Genomic DNA, 15,643 nt, shown 5'->3' with positions numbered 1-15,643 from the left:
ACCCCTAGGGCTGGGCGATATGGAAAAAAATCTTATTACGATATAGTTTTTCATATCAGCCGATATCGATATGTATCACGATATAAATCAAATCACTTTCTGTTACACTTAAAGGTTTCTATTTTTACTCAGAAGTGACAGAATAAGGGAGTTATGGACAAAATCACTAGCAGGCTCAGAGCCTTGTGGACAGACACTAGGATGTTAACATCTTGCCAGGTGGGTACAGCTTTTAAATTAATTTTAAAAAGGGGACAAATATATAAACTAAAAAATATGTAAGACCCTTTACATTATATGTCTGTTTAATTTAAATTGCAATAACACTTTATTTATTTTTATAAAATTATATTTAATCAAAAGATCATTCCCCTCCCTGAATGCAGGCAACTACATAAAGCAAAATACAAGAGTATATCACAGTGTTCATTTTGACAGGTGATTTTGATACAGTCTTAGTCTTTTCACTAAAATGTATAATAGTTTTAGTTACATTTTAGTCTATCGGATATTATTAGTTTTAGTCAGATTTCAGTCTAGTTTAATTTTGGTCATATAAAAAGTATGTATTACATATGTTTTACTGTTTTTCTATTTTCTATTTGTTGTAATTTTAGATAATTTACTGCTTATGTTTTTTTTTTAAATAAGAGCCTTTAGTTTTTTTTACATTTAAATTAAGCTAACATTTAAATATTTTAAAAAAAGTGGCCTATAATGGAGGTGGGAGGAATAAAGTCAAGTTTCTGAAATGATCCACTTCTACTGCAGTACAGATTTATACTAACATTACTGGCTTTCAGTAGACTAGACTTACATTACTTAAGTGTATTTAAAACTCCAGTTCAGTAACAGCAATGTTTAGCTCAGTTCAAATACAGCTAGACAGATTATATAATCTTCTGTATTTAGTAAAATATCCAGCATAACAGACTCTCTATCTGTTAAAAACTATAAAACACAAAGAGAGAGGAGAATGCTGCCCTCAGGGTTTTCTAACAGAAACAGTGAGAGTTAGGAAAAAAGATGGAAAGTGCTTCCTTTCTGTGTGTTTATATACTAACCCCTCACTCGTGCTGAAGTTAACCTTAATTTACACGAAACGTGGATTAACACGGCTAACGTGCGTTACCCATTAGTTTATTAGAATGTAAAAAGCAGTGAAAGCATCTTAGCTAATGATGACAGATTGCACAGATCCCTTTTACACCTAAACATCGCTAACTTTAAACTGGAGACAAGCTAATCTAACTAGCAGCAAACAGAGCAGCGTTTACCTGCCTTCAGAAATCTGAACAAGCTCACCTCTCTAAATATCTTGGAGACGCATGCCTCATATTTAAAAGGTGAGTTTTCCAGTGTAGCGCCGCTGAATAGTATAAATGAAGTTTATCCAGTAAATGGGAGAGAAGGAGCCGCTATGTGAGGAGTTCAGAGTGGAGGGGCTCGGGGGGTGGGGCGGAGGGGGATGGTGGAGAGGGGAGGGGAGGGGTTGTACTGGGCTGAGCAGCAGTTCAGCGTGCTGCCTGATCTCGTGCTGCGCCTTTTCACAACGCTACTTAAACGGGAAATAGAAAATTTAGTTTATCGAATTTCTCGCCCCGACTTATCGCGATATATAGTTTCCTCGATAACTATCGATATCGTTTTATCGCCCAGCACTAGGCACCCCTGATAATTTTCATGATTTTTCTTTATAAATCATTCGATGTTTGGATCAGCAATTTTACCTTAATATATCATATAGCAGACGAACACAGTGATATTTGAGAAATGTATGCACCTGCCTAATTTAGTTTAAAGAATTATTACACACTTTCTGCAAATTCTATAAACTTTGTTTCGCTTCTCAAATATCACTGTGTTTGTCTGCCATATAATATATTTAACTGAAATTGCTGATCCGAACAACCAATGATTTATAAAGGAAAATCATGAGAATTATCAGGGGTGCCCAAACTTTTTCATACCACTGTATTTTAGAATTATCTTTGGTATGAAAAAGCCATAGAAAAATAGTACCTAAATTAAAGATGTTTTTAAGAGATACTGATAGTTTTAAGAATGTTTTTTAGTACAAGGCTGCAATTCTTAGCCTTAGCCTTAAAGCACTCCTGGTCAATAACATATATCAGATTTAACTAGCCTGGAACAAAAGCAGTTTAATTTTAAGGAATACTGAGAGGTGTAAACATGGCCTGGGAAAAATACATTCTGATGATTTTGGCACATAAAAACACACTAACCTAAATGTACTTTAAGTGAATAAGAAAAGAAACAAATAATGGACTGTTAAAAACAGCTTAGTAATGGGGCAGATCCTTTCACTTATTCTTATTTCATCTTACTTAAGTGTAGTTTACTGAACCTTCTCACTTAGGTAACATAAATAACTATGTGAGGTATTATATGCCAAAAATAGTTAAATGATAAATAAGTATAAAAAAAAACTAACCTTCACATGGAACATTTATTTCTTTAATTTTACCATCAGATGAACAATTAGCAGTGATACATGTCCCATCTCCATTTGGTGTGCTGTATATGGATGCTCCAGGTTGGTATTTTTTACCGTTGTACTCACAGTAAACTAAAATTAGGAAAAAAAATAGCTACAGTTAACACTAAAAATTCAGTACACATCAATTTCTACTGTAATGTACTAATTTCTTTTAAAAGGTAACTTTTGTGAATATGATTTAAGAAGCTTTGGCCTCATAATAATAACCATATAAATATGGTGGTATGAAAAAGTTTGGGCACCCCTGATAATTTTCATGATTTTTCTTTATAAATCATTCGATGTTTGGATCAGCAATTTTAGCTTAATATATCATATAGCAGACGAACACAGTGATATTTGAGAAATGTATGCACCTGCCTAATTTAGTTTAAAGAATTATTACACACTTTCTGCAAATTCTATAAACTTTGTTTCGCTTCTCAAATATCACTGTGTTTGTCTGCCATATAATATATTTAACTGAAATTGCTGATCCGAACAACCAATGATTTATAAAGGAAAATCATGAGAATTATCAGGGGTGCCCAAACTTTTTCATACCACTGTATTTTAGAATTATCTTTGGTATGAAAAAGGCATAGAACAATAGTACCTAAATTAAAGATGTTTTTAAGAGAAACTGATAGTTTTAAGAATGTTTTTTTAGTACAAGGCTGCAATTCTTAGCCTTAGCCTTAAAGCACTCCTGGTCAATAACATATATCAGATTTAACTAGCCTGGAACAAAAGCAGTTTAATTTTAAGGAATACTGAGAGGTGTAAACATGGCCTGGGGAAAATACATTCTGATGATTTGGGCACATAAAAACACACTAACCTAAATGTACTTTAAGTGAATAAGAAAAGAAACAAATAATGGACTGTTAAAAACAGCTTAGTAATGGGGCAGATCCTTTCACTTATTCTTATTTCATCTTACTTAAGTGTAGTTTACTGAACCTTCTCATTTAGGTAACATAAATAACTATGTGAGGTATTATATGCCAAAAATAGTTAAATGATAAATAAGTATAAAAAAAACTAACCTTCACATGGAACATTTATTTCTTTAATGTTACCATCAGATGAACAACTAGCATTGATACATGTCCCATCTCCATTTGTTGTGCTGTATATGAATTCTCCAGGTAGGTATTTTTTACCGTTGTACTCACAGTAATCTAAAAGTAGAAGAAAAAAAATAGCTACAGTTAACACTAAAAATTCAGTACACATCAATTTCTACTGTAATTTACTAATTTCTGTTTAAATGTAATTTTGTGGATATGATGTAAGTACCTTTAGCCTAATAATAATAACCATATAAATACGGTGGTATGAAAAAGTTTGGGCACCCCTGATAATTTTCATGATTTTTCTTTATAAATCATTCGATGTTTGGATCGGCAATTTTAGCTTAATGTATCATATAGCTGACGAACACAGTGATATTTGAGAAATGTATGCACCTGCCTAATTTAGTTTAAAGAATTATTACACACTTTCTGTAAATTCTATAAACTTTGTTTAAATATCACTGTGTTTGTCTGCCATGTAATATATTTAACTGAATTTGCTGATCCGAACAACCAATGATTTATAAAGGAAAATCATGACAATAATCAGGGGTGCCCAAACTTTTTCATACCACTGTATTTTAGAATTATCTTTGATACAAAAAAGCCAAAGAACAATAGTACCTAAATTAAAAATGTTTTAAAGAGATACTCATAGTTTTAAGAATGTTTTTTAGTAAAAGGCTGCAATTCTTAACCTTAGCCTTTAATTTTAAGGAATACTGAGAGGTGTAAAAATGGCCTGGGAAAAATACGTTCTGATGATTTTGGCACATAAAAACACACTAACATAAATTTACTTTAAGTGAATAAGAAAAGAAACAAATAATGGACTATTAAAAACAGCTTATAACAGCAGTAATGGGGCAGATCCTTTCACTTATACTTATTTCATCTTATTTAAGTGTAGTTTGCTGAACCTTCTCATTTAAGTAACATAAATAACTATGTGAGGTATTATATGCCAAAAATATAATTATATAAAAAAATATAATATAATAGTTAAATGAGTATAAAGTAAGTATAAAAAAGCAACTGACCTTCACATATTTTAACACACTTCATTTTCTCCTCATCCAGGAATGGGGTTTCTTGGGGGCACTGGGGAAAGCATCCTAAAAAAAACAATAATAATTTCCTCCTTTTTTCATTGGGATTTGGTATTTTTGGAAGTGCTAAATCACATCAGCAAAACACTTATATTTTCAATTTGTCTTTATTATCTTCAAAGATGGTGGGCTTTTATTCACATTTTAAATCACACAGAGTCTGACTGAAGCTCATCAAAGCTGAAACCAGTAAAGTCTTACCTTCTAATGGAGGTATAGCATTAAAACAGACTCCTGAAGGATTCCTGCATGTCTTCATACAGGGTTGCCCACAGGGTTTATAGTGCCACTCACAGCCATCAGGTGAGTTATAGTAGTCACAAAACAGAGCTGTAAGAGCAGTTCAGGTCATGAAAATGGGATGTTACAAAAGTTTTAAATTGCTTTAACATCTAATTACATTTATTATTTTAAGTCCACATAATAAAAGAATCTTAAGTTTTTTTTACATTCACCACTTCTGCATCATTTTAATGTATTATATACTTTTAGCTATGTAGATAACCTGGCTAATGTATGTATAATGTATGTTGTACATCAACTGAATTTGTGAAGCTATAAAAAATATTAAATTGCTGTTTTTTATGTGCTGATTTAGACTCACGGCAGATGGTTGGGGTCCTCCATGATATACAGGCTCTCTGCTCACTACAGGCTGCAGCATATGCTGCTACTGCTGTACAGAAACACTCACAATCTCCACCACTGTCACATGCACATGTGTCCTGCACACATACGTCATAATACGGAGTTGGGTCCACCTGTGAGGAGGGAATCAAAATATATAAAGGATTAAGTTTTGGGCAGAATGCAAATGTATGGCAAACTTTTTAGATTTTTCTTTATTACAAAAGTTTTTAATTTCACAATTACTTGCTACTTCGTTTTGGTCACACACAATACATTTATATTTGTGGGTGTAATGTAAAAAAATGTGGAGAAGTTATTATAAGATATTATATAATTTGTTTAGACACAGACATTTTTTACTATAGTTCTCTGCTGCAGTCATATCACCCAGGCCTAAATTTAAGCCAGGCTGCACTGACCATGGTCTACTGGCTAGTGGTGGTATATTGAGACATTTGGACATCACCAGTGTCCAAACTCTATTTTCAGTTTATTGGGAAGCTACTTACTGAGGCGTGACATGAACTAAAGACATCGCTCTTGATGATGCTGCAGTGTTTGACAGCCCAGGCCTCACGCTCTGGTCTCAGATCACAGGGCCTGTTGAAACCGCTGGCCTTGGGGCAGGTAGAAGAAACTCTCCAGCTGTTACCAAATTCAAGCGGCTCCACCACTTCCTCTCCAACGCGAGTCACAAAGTCATTTTTCCCGTTGCCATCGTAGTTACCACATAGTCCACATACTTTGCCCTGGTATGGGGAAAAGAGTAGAGAAAGTCAGTTTATATATAAATAAATGCTTACATGCACACTTATAAAGTAATAATTATAATGACTTCATCATAGGTATCTATTTATCAAGTGACAGTGCACTAATTTCAAATTTCTTTTTTAAAATGAAAACTGATTCTGTCCGTGATAAAGATTATTTACTTCACATATATAATTAAGCTGACATCTTTATATCAGTGTTAATGCACTCTTAAATATGACATTTCTAGGAAGAATCTTCAAACTGACATACAATCACACTCACACACAGGTATAGTAAAGAATCATATTTTTTGAAAAAAACAAAACCAACAATAAATCTGCCATAAACAGTATATATAATAATACCCATAATCTAAAGCAGGACAATATAATTTATTGAAAGTGTTTTCTGCTTTTATTTACCTTAAATGAAGCTTTGAGTTTGATTTGTAGACTTGTCTTCTTGTCCCAGAATATAACCAGACCGTTTTTAGCTTCAACTACCAAGTAAATCCCCACAGTGTGGATTTTGTAAGGGATTTCTGTGCCATTATCATAAAGGACCTCGTTAATTTTCTCATCTGTCAGTAGCAGCTCTTTGTTCTGTAGGAATATATAAAACACAAAGTATAACAATATTTCAAGGTGCTGATTAACAATTCTGTAGAGTAGCAAAAAATAGAGTTAAGGGTCTTTTATGCTTAATGTTAAGAACACAGATGGAGCCTCCTGTCCATACTCTATGTTCATTTTGTCTGTATGTGTAAGTTCTGACATTCTTTAATAGCTTAAAGTTACAGACAGTATAGAGCAGTATCACTGAAAAATGTGGTGGCAGTGTAGCCAATAGTTCAAGTGGAACACAACCACTGGACACAACATGGACATGAGGAAACTTTTGGTTTGAAATTTTATAAACTGATTTTACAGATATTTCCATTTCTGCATCTGTTGACTTTTATGTAAAAGAACACATCCTCATCCAACCTCTTTGACCACCGACACGTTGTCAAAAATGTTGCACTCCGTACTGCTGTCAGGTCAGCCATTTCCTGTCTGTCTGCCATGTACTCTAATTCAGTGACTCAAAACTACACTTCCCAGGATTCCCCTGTGCTCTCTCCCCCGGACTCTCCCAGTCATGTACCACTGCATCTCACAAACTCTCCTCCATTACTTCCTTACTAATTAGTCTCATTGTTCTCACCTGTGCTTCCCTCTATAAATACCCCTCATTTCCTGTTCTCTGTGCCCGGTATTGAATCTAGTTCCTAGCTCTTCTACCATGCGTCTTTTTATCTTCGCAGTCTTTTCGTATATGATGTCTGCTTGTTTGTTTATTGACTACTGCTTTAGCTTATCCCCTCTGTTTAAGATTATGTTCTGGTTTAGACTCTTGCCTGTTTTTGGAACTTGCTCTCTGCCTTGCGCATGGTTTGTGTTGTTTATCCTCTGTGTATGACCTTTGGCTTCAAACACTCTGGTATGTTGTTTGTTCATGCTGCATTACTGTTGTTAGCTACACCTGTGTGTTTATTTATTATAAGTTAAGGAAGTATAAATTAGTCTTTACTCTCAATGCTGTAGTGTAATGATGTGCTGCTGTATATAAACTTACCCCTAGAAAGATTTTAATAGATTTGGAGCAGGTGGTCCCAGTTGTGCCACAGGGGATGTTCTCCGTTATGACACGAAATGATCCAGTGAAGCTGTTGCTGCAGTAGTCCTGTAAGGAGGAGACACCATAAGATTCAATGGGTTGCTGTGGCAAAATATAGTATATTGTATGTTGGCCACATTTACCCAGCTTGTTAGGGAATCTTTTTTCAAAATGAAAAACACTGCTTCTACTTGCTCTACATTAGATAACTAATTGTTAGCTTTGTTTAGTCTAAAACAGTCTCTACTTGCCAGATTTGTTCTCACTATTTTTTGCATCAACACACAATAAAAATGTTCTAGGAGTAATAACACACCTGAGCCAGTGTATATTCACAGTCTCCGCTGAAAGAGTATCTTCTCCCATCAAAAGTTGTGTAATGGCCATCACCATAGATAGAACAAGTGCTAGGACACTCTTTGTGTGTGCAGCTCCATGTTCTGTTTCTGCAAGTGCTAAATATTTATAACACATTACAGCAAGTATTAACCATTGATCAGGATGACCAGCATTCTTTAATACTATATTATTATTATTATTATTATTATTATTATTTTTATTATTATCAACAGCTACTTTGGTATGATAAAATTGGGGCACCCCTAATAATTTTCAGGATTTCCTTTATGAATCATTGGTTGTTCGGATCAGCAATTTTAGTTAAATATATCATATAGCAGAAGAACACAGTGATATTTAAGAAGTGAAATTGAAGTGGATTTACAAAAAGTGTGCAATAATTCTTTAAACAGTTTAAGCAGGTGCATTAGTTTGGGCAACCTTGTCATTTTATTGATTTAAATACCGTTGGCACCAATTACTGGAACACAAAATTTGTTTGGTAAGCCCATTGACCCTTGACGTACATACACAGGTGAATCCAATTATGAGAAAGGGTTAAGGAGCCAGTTGCAAGTTTTTCTCCTCTTTGCATCTTTTCTAAAGAATGGCAACATGGGAGCCTCAAAGCAACTCTCAAATGAACTGAAAACAAAATTGTTTACCATCATGGTTTAGGGAAAAGATACAAAAAGATATCTCAGAGATTTCTTGTTATAGTTGTGGATCGCGTGGATTTCAGTCAATCTCAGCAGATTCTTGAGAGGAATGTTTAAGAATCAGTAAGAAAGTTAAAGTTGTATCAGGGTTAGATACTTTAACGACCCTAAACACTGCTCAAAATCTACTAAGACATTAATGCAGAGGCACAAGTACAACGTTTTGGAATGACCATTACAGTCCACAGACCTGAATATTATGCTCAGAAACCATCAAGTCTGACTAAACTGGAGATGTTTTGTAAAGAAGAATGATCCAAAATACCTTCAACCAGAATCCAGACTCTCATTGAAAGCTATAAGAAGAGTTTAGAGGCTGTTATTTCTGCAAAAAGAGGATCTACTAATTATTGATGTCATTTTTCTGGTGGGGTTTTGCACCTGCCTAATTTTGTTTAAAGAAATATTGCACACTTGTAAATCCTATAAACTTCATTTCACTTCAGCAATATCACTGTGTTCATCTGCTATATAATATATTTACCTGAAATTGCTCATCCGAACAACCAATGATTTATAAAGGAAAATCAGAAAATTATCAGGGGTGCTCAAAATTTTTCATACCACCTTATCAGTGGCTCCACACCATGTCTTCTCACCATGTGTTGCAGTCTTCTTGAACTGTTTCTCCAGGCTGATAGGAGACTCCATTATGAACGCAAGGACAAGAATCTTCTTGAACACACCCTCCATTTCCATCAGCTAGTAGTCCATTTGGACAGACACACCCTGATGTACAGTGCATGCTCTCCTGTAGCACACAACATATAGGCAAAGGTAAAAAAAAAGAAAATAAAAGCATTCTAAGATTTAAAAACAAAACAAAAAAAATACCTCCCTATTTTTATTTTAACCACAAGATCCAAAAATATGAAGCCTCTCATAATGACAGTATGAGAATGAGTTACTCATATCGGCAGTTAAATAAATCCACTGTGTGAAAATAATTATCGCTTTTTGTATTTTGTACTTTTTGGTTGAAATTTAGAAAAAGGTATGGAAAAAAATACCCTTTGGGTATCGGTATTGACATTTTTTTTTATGATACACAGCCCTACACAGCATACATTATTACTGCCCAACCCTAGTCAGAATTCAACAAGACTTTTTAATGATCTAAATACAAAATAAATGCAAAGAAAAACAACTCTACAAACATTGAATGATTAAGAGAAACAGTAAAAAAACTACAACTAACTTATAATGATCTATTTTTAATAATTCATTACAGAAACAATACCACAATAAAGTTATAGTTACTAGTTACTTCTCCAAAGAAAGTACTAACTGAGTTACTAACTGAGTTACTCCACTATAAAAGTAACTAGTTACGAGTAAAAGTAACTATTGCGTTACTATTGCGTTTTATTTATTCAAATCAAGCAATAGGTGTAGTCAATCGTAAGTTTAAGATTTTTAATCAACTTCACTGTGATCTGTAGTTCTATAAATCAGTTTTCAGCTTCTCCTCCGTGGTTGAAAGGCAGCTGTTCTGTGTGTGTGAGGCTCGTCTCTCACACACAGCTGAACTTTTTGTCGGAGGGCGGGGCTGCGCTCATGCAGCGGCTCTCTCTATTAAAATGAATAGGATGCGCTGGGCTGGTGGACGGGGAGAGGATGCGTCTTTTCTTGCGGGCGCGCCGCACTAACACTAAAATTTAATTTCAAGTCGCGGCCACAAAATATCGCCTGCGGGCCGTGAGTTTGAGATCCCTGATTTAAAGTGCTCACTACAGACTACTGTCTCCCTCTGAGGATGAGCCTGAGGACCCCTAGAGAAACCCTGGTCTCATCCTCCCCTCCCTTGTGACTCTCATACACACACACACGCACACACACACACACACACTTGCGCCTTTGTCTGTATGCGCGAAAAGTTCATACAGCTGCTAAAGTAACGTGCAGTAACGGGGTGTCGGAAATGGTAACGGCGTTATAGTTACAGTCAGAGTAATTAGTTAGATTACTCGTTTCTGAAAAAAAGTAACGCCGTTAGTAACGCCATTTATTTTAACGCCGTTACTCCCATCACTGTTTATGGTTATGACATCAAAACCCTGTGATATTACAATCAGTTTTAAATATCAACACAACTAAAACAATAGAATTACAAGCAAAGCTGTTTACCAGCAGAACCAGGACGAGACCAGCAATAAAATCATATCTTATTGTTTTACAGTTAATCATCCATCCATCTATTCATCAATCTTGCTTTTTCTGATCCATTTAGCAATCCAATTATGCATCTATTTATCTATTTAAATATCATATCTGCTGATTTACTTACACAATGGTCTGAGTCCATCGTCTGGCAGCTTTTCTGGCATTCTACCCCATGGGCTCCATGTCCAGCACTTGAGCAGTTGAAGAAAATCATAGGATCGTTGCAATCTATAACAAATAATAATCAAACAACACAGATTAATACCTGGAAAAACAACCCATTATACAACTGATTTATTAAGAAATTAGAGCTCACTTGGAGCTTGCTGCTGCCCAGTGCAGTGTAGCTTGCCATGAGTGCATGTGCTGCAAAAAAGAAATACTTGTATAAATATTAAAAATATATGTACATTAATTCCTCGTCACTGTCACAAAAAAGCCTTGAATCTCCATTTTTGTTCTTTTCACTTTTTTGACTGTCATATTTTTACCATGTAGCGCCGTCCACGCTGATGACCTGAGAGGGGGCCACAACCTGATTGTTGTAGTAACAGGGGCAGCTGGAGTCAGACACGCACTCGCCCTTGTCATTGAGGTAGGTGCCCTCAGCACAGCCACAGCCATCCACTGGTGTGTGTTTCACCTTACATGAAGGATCGTATTCACTGAGGGAGCGACAAGTGGACCCACAGCTAGTTCGGCTGTAGGAGTACTGCATGTTTCCTGGACAATCCTCGGAGAACCTATCTGCACAACATTAAACATATAATATGAGAAATTCTCTGGTTGAGTGTTTTAAAAAAACAAGTAAGAAAACTGTATTAAAGTGGTCTATAAAATTCTATAATTTCAGCTAAACATTTGTCAGTCTTCTCTATATTTATACAACATTTGTCCATACAAGTAGACGATTTAATAGGTCAATCTGTTTGGACACTATATGTCCAAATGTTTGTGGCCACCACTTCTAATGAATGCATTCAGCTACTTTAAGCCACGCCCATTGCTGACACAGATGGAAACGTACACAAAGCTTGTCTAGTCCCTGTTGAGACGTACTGCCAACAGAAGAGGACTCCATAAGTCATATTAACATTAACCCACTGGCACCATGTCTCAATGCTAGGTGTGGGTCAGAGGGGTATAAATGGAATGATGGCGTTTCATCCAGTACTTCTGGGATGAGATGGGGAGTTTGGGGTGAGGTTGGGTGCTGATCATCCTATATTCTGACCTCACTAACAATCTTATTGCAGAATGTAATGAAATCCTCACCGCAATACTCAGAGATCAGGTAAAAAGAAAATCCCTGGACAAAAGAGACCACTACTGAAAATGAAGTCTTGTAAGGTTTTAAAGTCTGCATTACTAGTGATCTAGCCCTGATCTAGCCCACGCCTATGAAAATAATAAAGTTATTGATTTATTGTAGGACATATAGACATCATTTTTACTGAACTTAATATTGCCCAATGTGTTTACTTAGTGAGAAGAGAAAGTATGTTGATTTTGTTTTAAAAGTGTTAATTATCAAAACTAGAACAGGCCTAGTTTCAATGCCTCTCTGACTCTTTTATTCAGATGTTCCAGGAGGACCACAGCCACAGCAAATGTTAATGATCCATTAACTGGAAAGTTACATTAGGGTTGGAGATAAACTTTGTAAGGAAGCAGAGTCTGGACTATTAAAGTAAGGCACAAAGGCCTTAACAAACTAATTTCTGCTTTTTAACTGAATGTTTAACTGATTTGTCACTGACAGTAGTGGGTGCAACAGCTTGTTCTGGCTTTTAGGAGTCCTGTGAATGATTCACCATGTACTAAAAGTAATCACTGCCTTGTATACTTAATAATCAAGTGCACATAAAAGGTAATGCATTAGATTTTTGGGAATTATTTAAAGACATTATAGACTAGAAACCTCTGTTCATAGACTGGTGTGCCACTTCTTCTAGTTCTTATGGGGTTTCATGGTTTCTCTGGTCCATCTCTGCACCTTTCCTGCCCTATAATTTTAGTCTGTCATACCAATCCTGTGTGCTCTTGCTATTGTTTTTTTTTTTTTTTTCTAATTCCATTTTGTCTCCTGCCTTGCCATTAATGTTCCTTAACTTGGTACAGTCTGTCACACATTTCCAGATATTTCTAGTCTTGCTTTGTGTATATGTAGCTCTCATGTTGACTAACCTTCACACTAAATCAGTTGTCAGTCTAACAACATGAAATATGTTTTTCTTATGCTTGGTCAAATACTTTGAGTTTGAGTTAGGCTTTTAAATTAAAGCTTTAAAAAGTTTTTTTTAGACTAAAATTGTAATCTTACCACAAGTGTGATTTCTCCAGCCATGGAGTAGGATTCCTTTAGCAGCACATGCATATACATAGGAAGACAAAGCTGCACACATGCTTTCTTCACTTTTAGCACCGTTACATGTGTCATAAACACACCGCTACAGAGAAATGAACAGTAAAATAAAATAAGTACAATAATACATCGATATATGATGTACATATTCATAATATCTTGGCATGCAATGTTTTTAGCACAGATGGAGCAGAACTACTTAATTTCAGTGTTCCTTCTGACTAACTAACAGCTACTTTTTTAAAATGAGAACTTCTAGTTACTTTTACTATATTTATGTTTACTTTTATCTGTTTTAATGTGATATGGTATTTTACAGGAGATAAAAACTCTGTAAATAGGTAAATAAACGTTATTTTGATTGCCAATTTATTCATTGACATAAAAGGGTGTTTTGGTTTTGGATGCAAATCACCTTATAGACCTGGCTATATCAATATACATTTAGTGTAACATATATTTAACTCTATAGAATTGTTTTAAAGGCAATGTCCCAACATCCCTTTCTCAGCCATCCCAGAACAAGACAATGCCTTGTTAATATAAGGTAACAAAATATATATTCTTACATCTTTGTAATCATTGGGGTTGACTTCAGCATGACAGGAAGAAAATACTCCATCTGGTTTAATGAGCATGTTACACCATTCTTTGGCATATTTCTCTAAAAGAGTAAAAAACAATTTGAAATGTTAGACTTTTTACATGTAACCATTTGTATGTTGATTTTATACAGTAACTGCTTCATCATGTGTAACACTTGTACAATCATATTTTGGATACATGCACATAAAACTATTCTCTACCTTTTTCCACACTCATACTGCAGGGGTTCTGATTACTGTTAGGAACATCAGGACAGTTGGGAATAGCCTTCCATGTGTTGGCAAAAGTTGCAGCAGTTCCTTCTTTCAGTCCTAATATTGTTTTAAAGTCATCAATTTGGACATCATTGAAGTTCCCACACAGACCTAAAGACAAAAATGCATGTTATGCTGAGAGGTATCATTATACTGTATAAGATGAGGTTCATAGTTCAAAATAGTACAACATTCAATGAGTCGAACACATACCACTCAAATTTCCCTTATTCTGACTGTTTGCCACAATGTACAGTTGCATGACTGGAACTGTTTGGATGACCAGCTGAAGGCTTGGAGTGTGGGCAATGATGAAGTATGTAGAAGGCCTGAAGACTGTTACTTGATCTGAGACAATAAATAAGAGAACATCACATATTAACACAGTTTTTCACATTGATCCTTACACGTTAACATTATTAAAGAAAGAAATTTGCAATAATGTGTTAGGTAAGCAAAAGAGAATGCATTAATAACAACTCACCATTAGAAATTGGAAGTTTAGTTGCAATCTCATTCACAAGTATAGAGCCACTGGATAGAAAGGTAATCTGTTCATGGGATATAAGATGAAGTATTTGTTTTATACGATATCAGACATTGGTGGTAACACTCAACAATTATTTTCTAGATGCTACATTCTAGACTAATTTTCACACTATATGACTTTTGTTACTAATCAAATTACATAAAATACAGCAAAATAACCATTTCTTTTGCTGCAATTCCATTGCCCTGTTATACCCAAGGTTTCACAGTTTGACCAACAGTTCAATACTTACAGTGGTTCCTGAAACGATGAACTTCACAGCAGCCAAACACGTTTCAGTGTCTGTTTGACCACACTGCACTAAATGCCCCAATACTGCCACATCCCCTGTATTGTCCTGAAAAGAAAAGCATATCTCTCAAATATTTGCAATAAAATGTACAATGTACAGGATTAGGCAATATTAGTGATAACACAATGGGTTTAGATTTTATACATTCAGTGATAGTGACCTTGGAAAGGACATAATGACAGTTTCCATGAAAGGTGTAGGATTTGCCGTCGTATGTGGTGATATGAGCTCCTCCATGCAAAAAGCAGGTACCAGGACAGTTCAGTTTTCGACAGTTCCATCGTCCATCAGAACACACACTAACACACAACACAAAGGGCATAAAAACATTAAAACCTGTTATTTTCTCCAATGCATAAAAAACTGATTCAAAACTAAATATCTAATTAATATGCAATGCTTGTTTCTATATGTATATATAGAATATAAAGAGACCACTACTGTATGTAAGTACTAAAATGCTGTTCTCTACTAGAATGTGTTTCTTCTCCTTCCATTTTTACTTCACTACATAGTTTTAATGAGTTTAATACTTCTACTCTGATTCATTGTGATTACTCGTAATACATTACTTGTTACAACAAACAAGCGAAACTCGATAAGGGATATAAGTTCTTTTTTGAGC

At 35.1% G+C, this 15,643-nt stretch overlaps 1 protein-coding gene across 3 annotated transcripts in view; it reads right to left on the bottom strand.

Annotated features, from left to right (window-relative positions):
• Window positions 1-15,643, bottom strand: part of LOC103044987 (mucin-5B-like) — a 60,122-nt gene that overhangs the window by 28,994 nt on the left and 15,485 nt on the right. For 2 of the 3 annotated variants that reach the window (XM_049474417.1, XM_049474419.1), the window contains exons 11-29: window positions 15,179-15,317; window positions 14,959-15,063; window positions 14,661-14,727; window positions 14,390-14,524; window positions 14,123-14,287; window positions 13,886-13,980; window positions 13,275-13,401; window positions 11,443-11,698; window positions 11,268-11,317; window positions 11,076-11,179; window positions 9,388-9,539; window positions 8,047-8,185; window positions 7,689-7,796; window positions 6,494-6,673; window positions 5,828-6,067; window positions 5,293-5,449; window positions 4,890-5,018; window positions 4,620-4,694; window positions 3,550-3,684 (exon numbers count right to left, since the gene is read on the bottom strand). In XM_049474417.1, coding sequence (XP_049330374.1) covers window positions 3,550-3,684; window positions 4,620-4,694; window positions 4,890-5,018; window positions 5,293-5,449; window positions 5,828-6,067; window positions 6,494-6,673; window positions 7,689-7,796; window positions 8,047-8,185; window positions 9,388-9,539; window positions 11,076-11,179; window positions 11,268-11,317; window positions 11,443-11,698; window positions 13,275-13,401; window positions 13,886-13,980; window positions 14,123-14,287; window positions 14,390-14,524; window positions 14,661-14,727; window positions 14,959-15,063; window positions 15,179-15,317 — 2,558 coding nt within the window. The remainder of the gene's footprint in view (window positions 1-3,549; window positions 3,685-4,619; window positions 4,695-4,889; window positions 5,019-5,292; window positions 5,450-5,827; window positions 6,068-6,493; window positions 6,674-7,688; window positions 7,797-8,046; window positions 8,186-9,387; window positions 9,540-11,075; window positions 11,180-11,267; window positions 11,318-11,442; window positions 11,699-13,274; window positions 13,402-13,885; window positions 13,981-14,122; window positions 14,288-14,389; window positions 14,525-14,660; window positions 14,728-14,958; window positions 15,064-15,178; window positions 15,318-15,643) is intronic. The other variant, XM_049474418.1, reaches the window with a different exon arrangement.

Source organism: Astyanax mexicanus, chromosome 2, assembly GCF_023375975.1.
Source record: "Astyanax mexicanus isolate ESR-SI-001 chromosome 2, AstMex3_surface, whole genome shotgun sequence".
NCBI lineage: Eukaryota > Metazoa > Chordata > Actinopteri > Characiformes > Acestrorhamphidae > Astyanax > Astyanax mexicanus.
The sequence above is the reverse complement of the archived record's forward strand: the minus strand, read 5'-3'. Positions and strand labels throughout refer to the sequence as shown.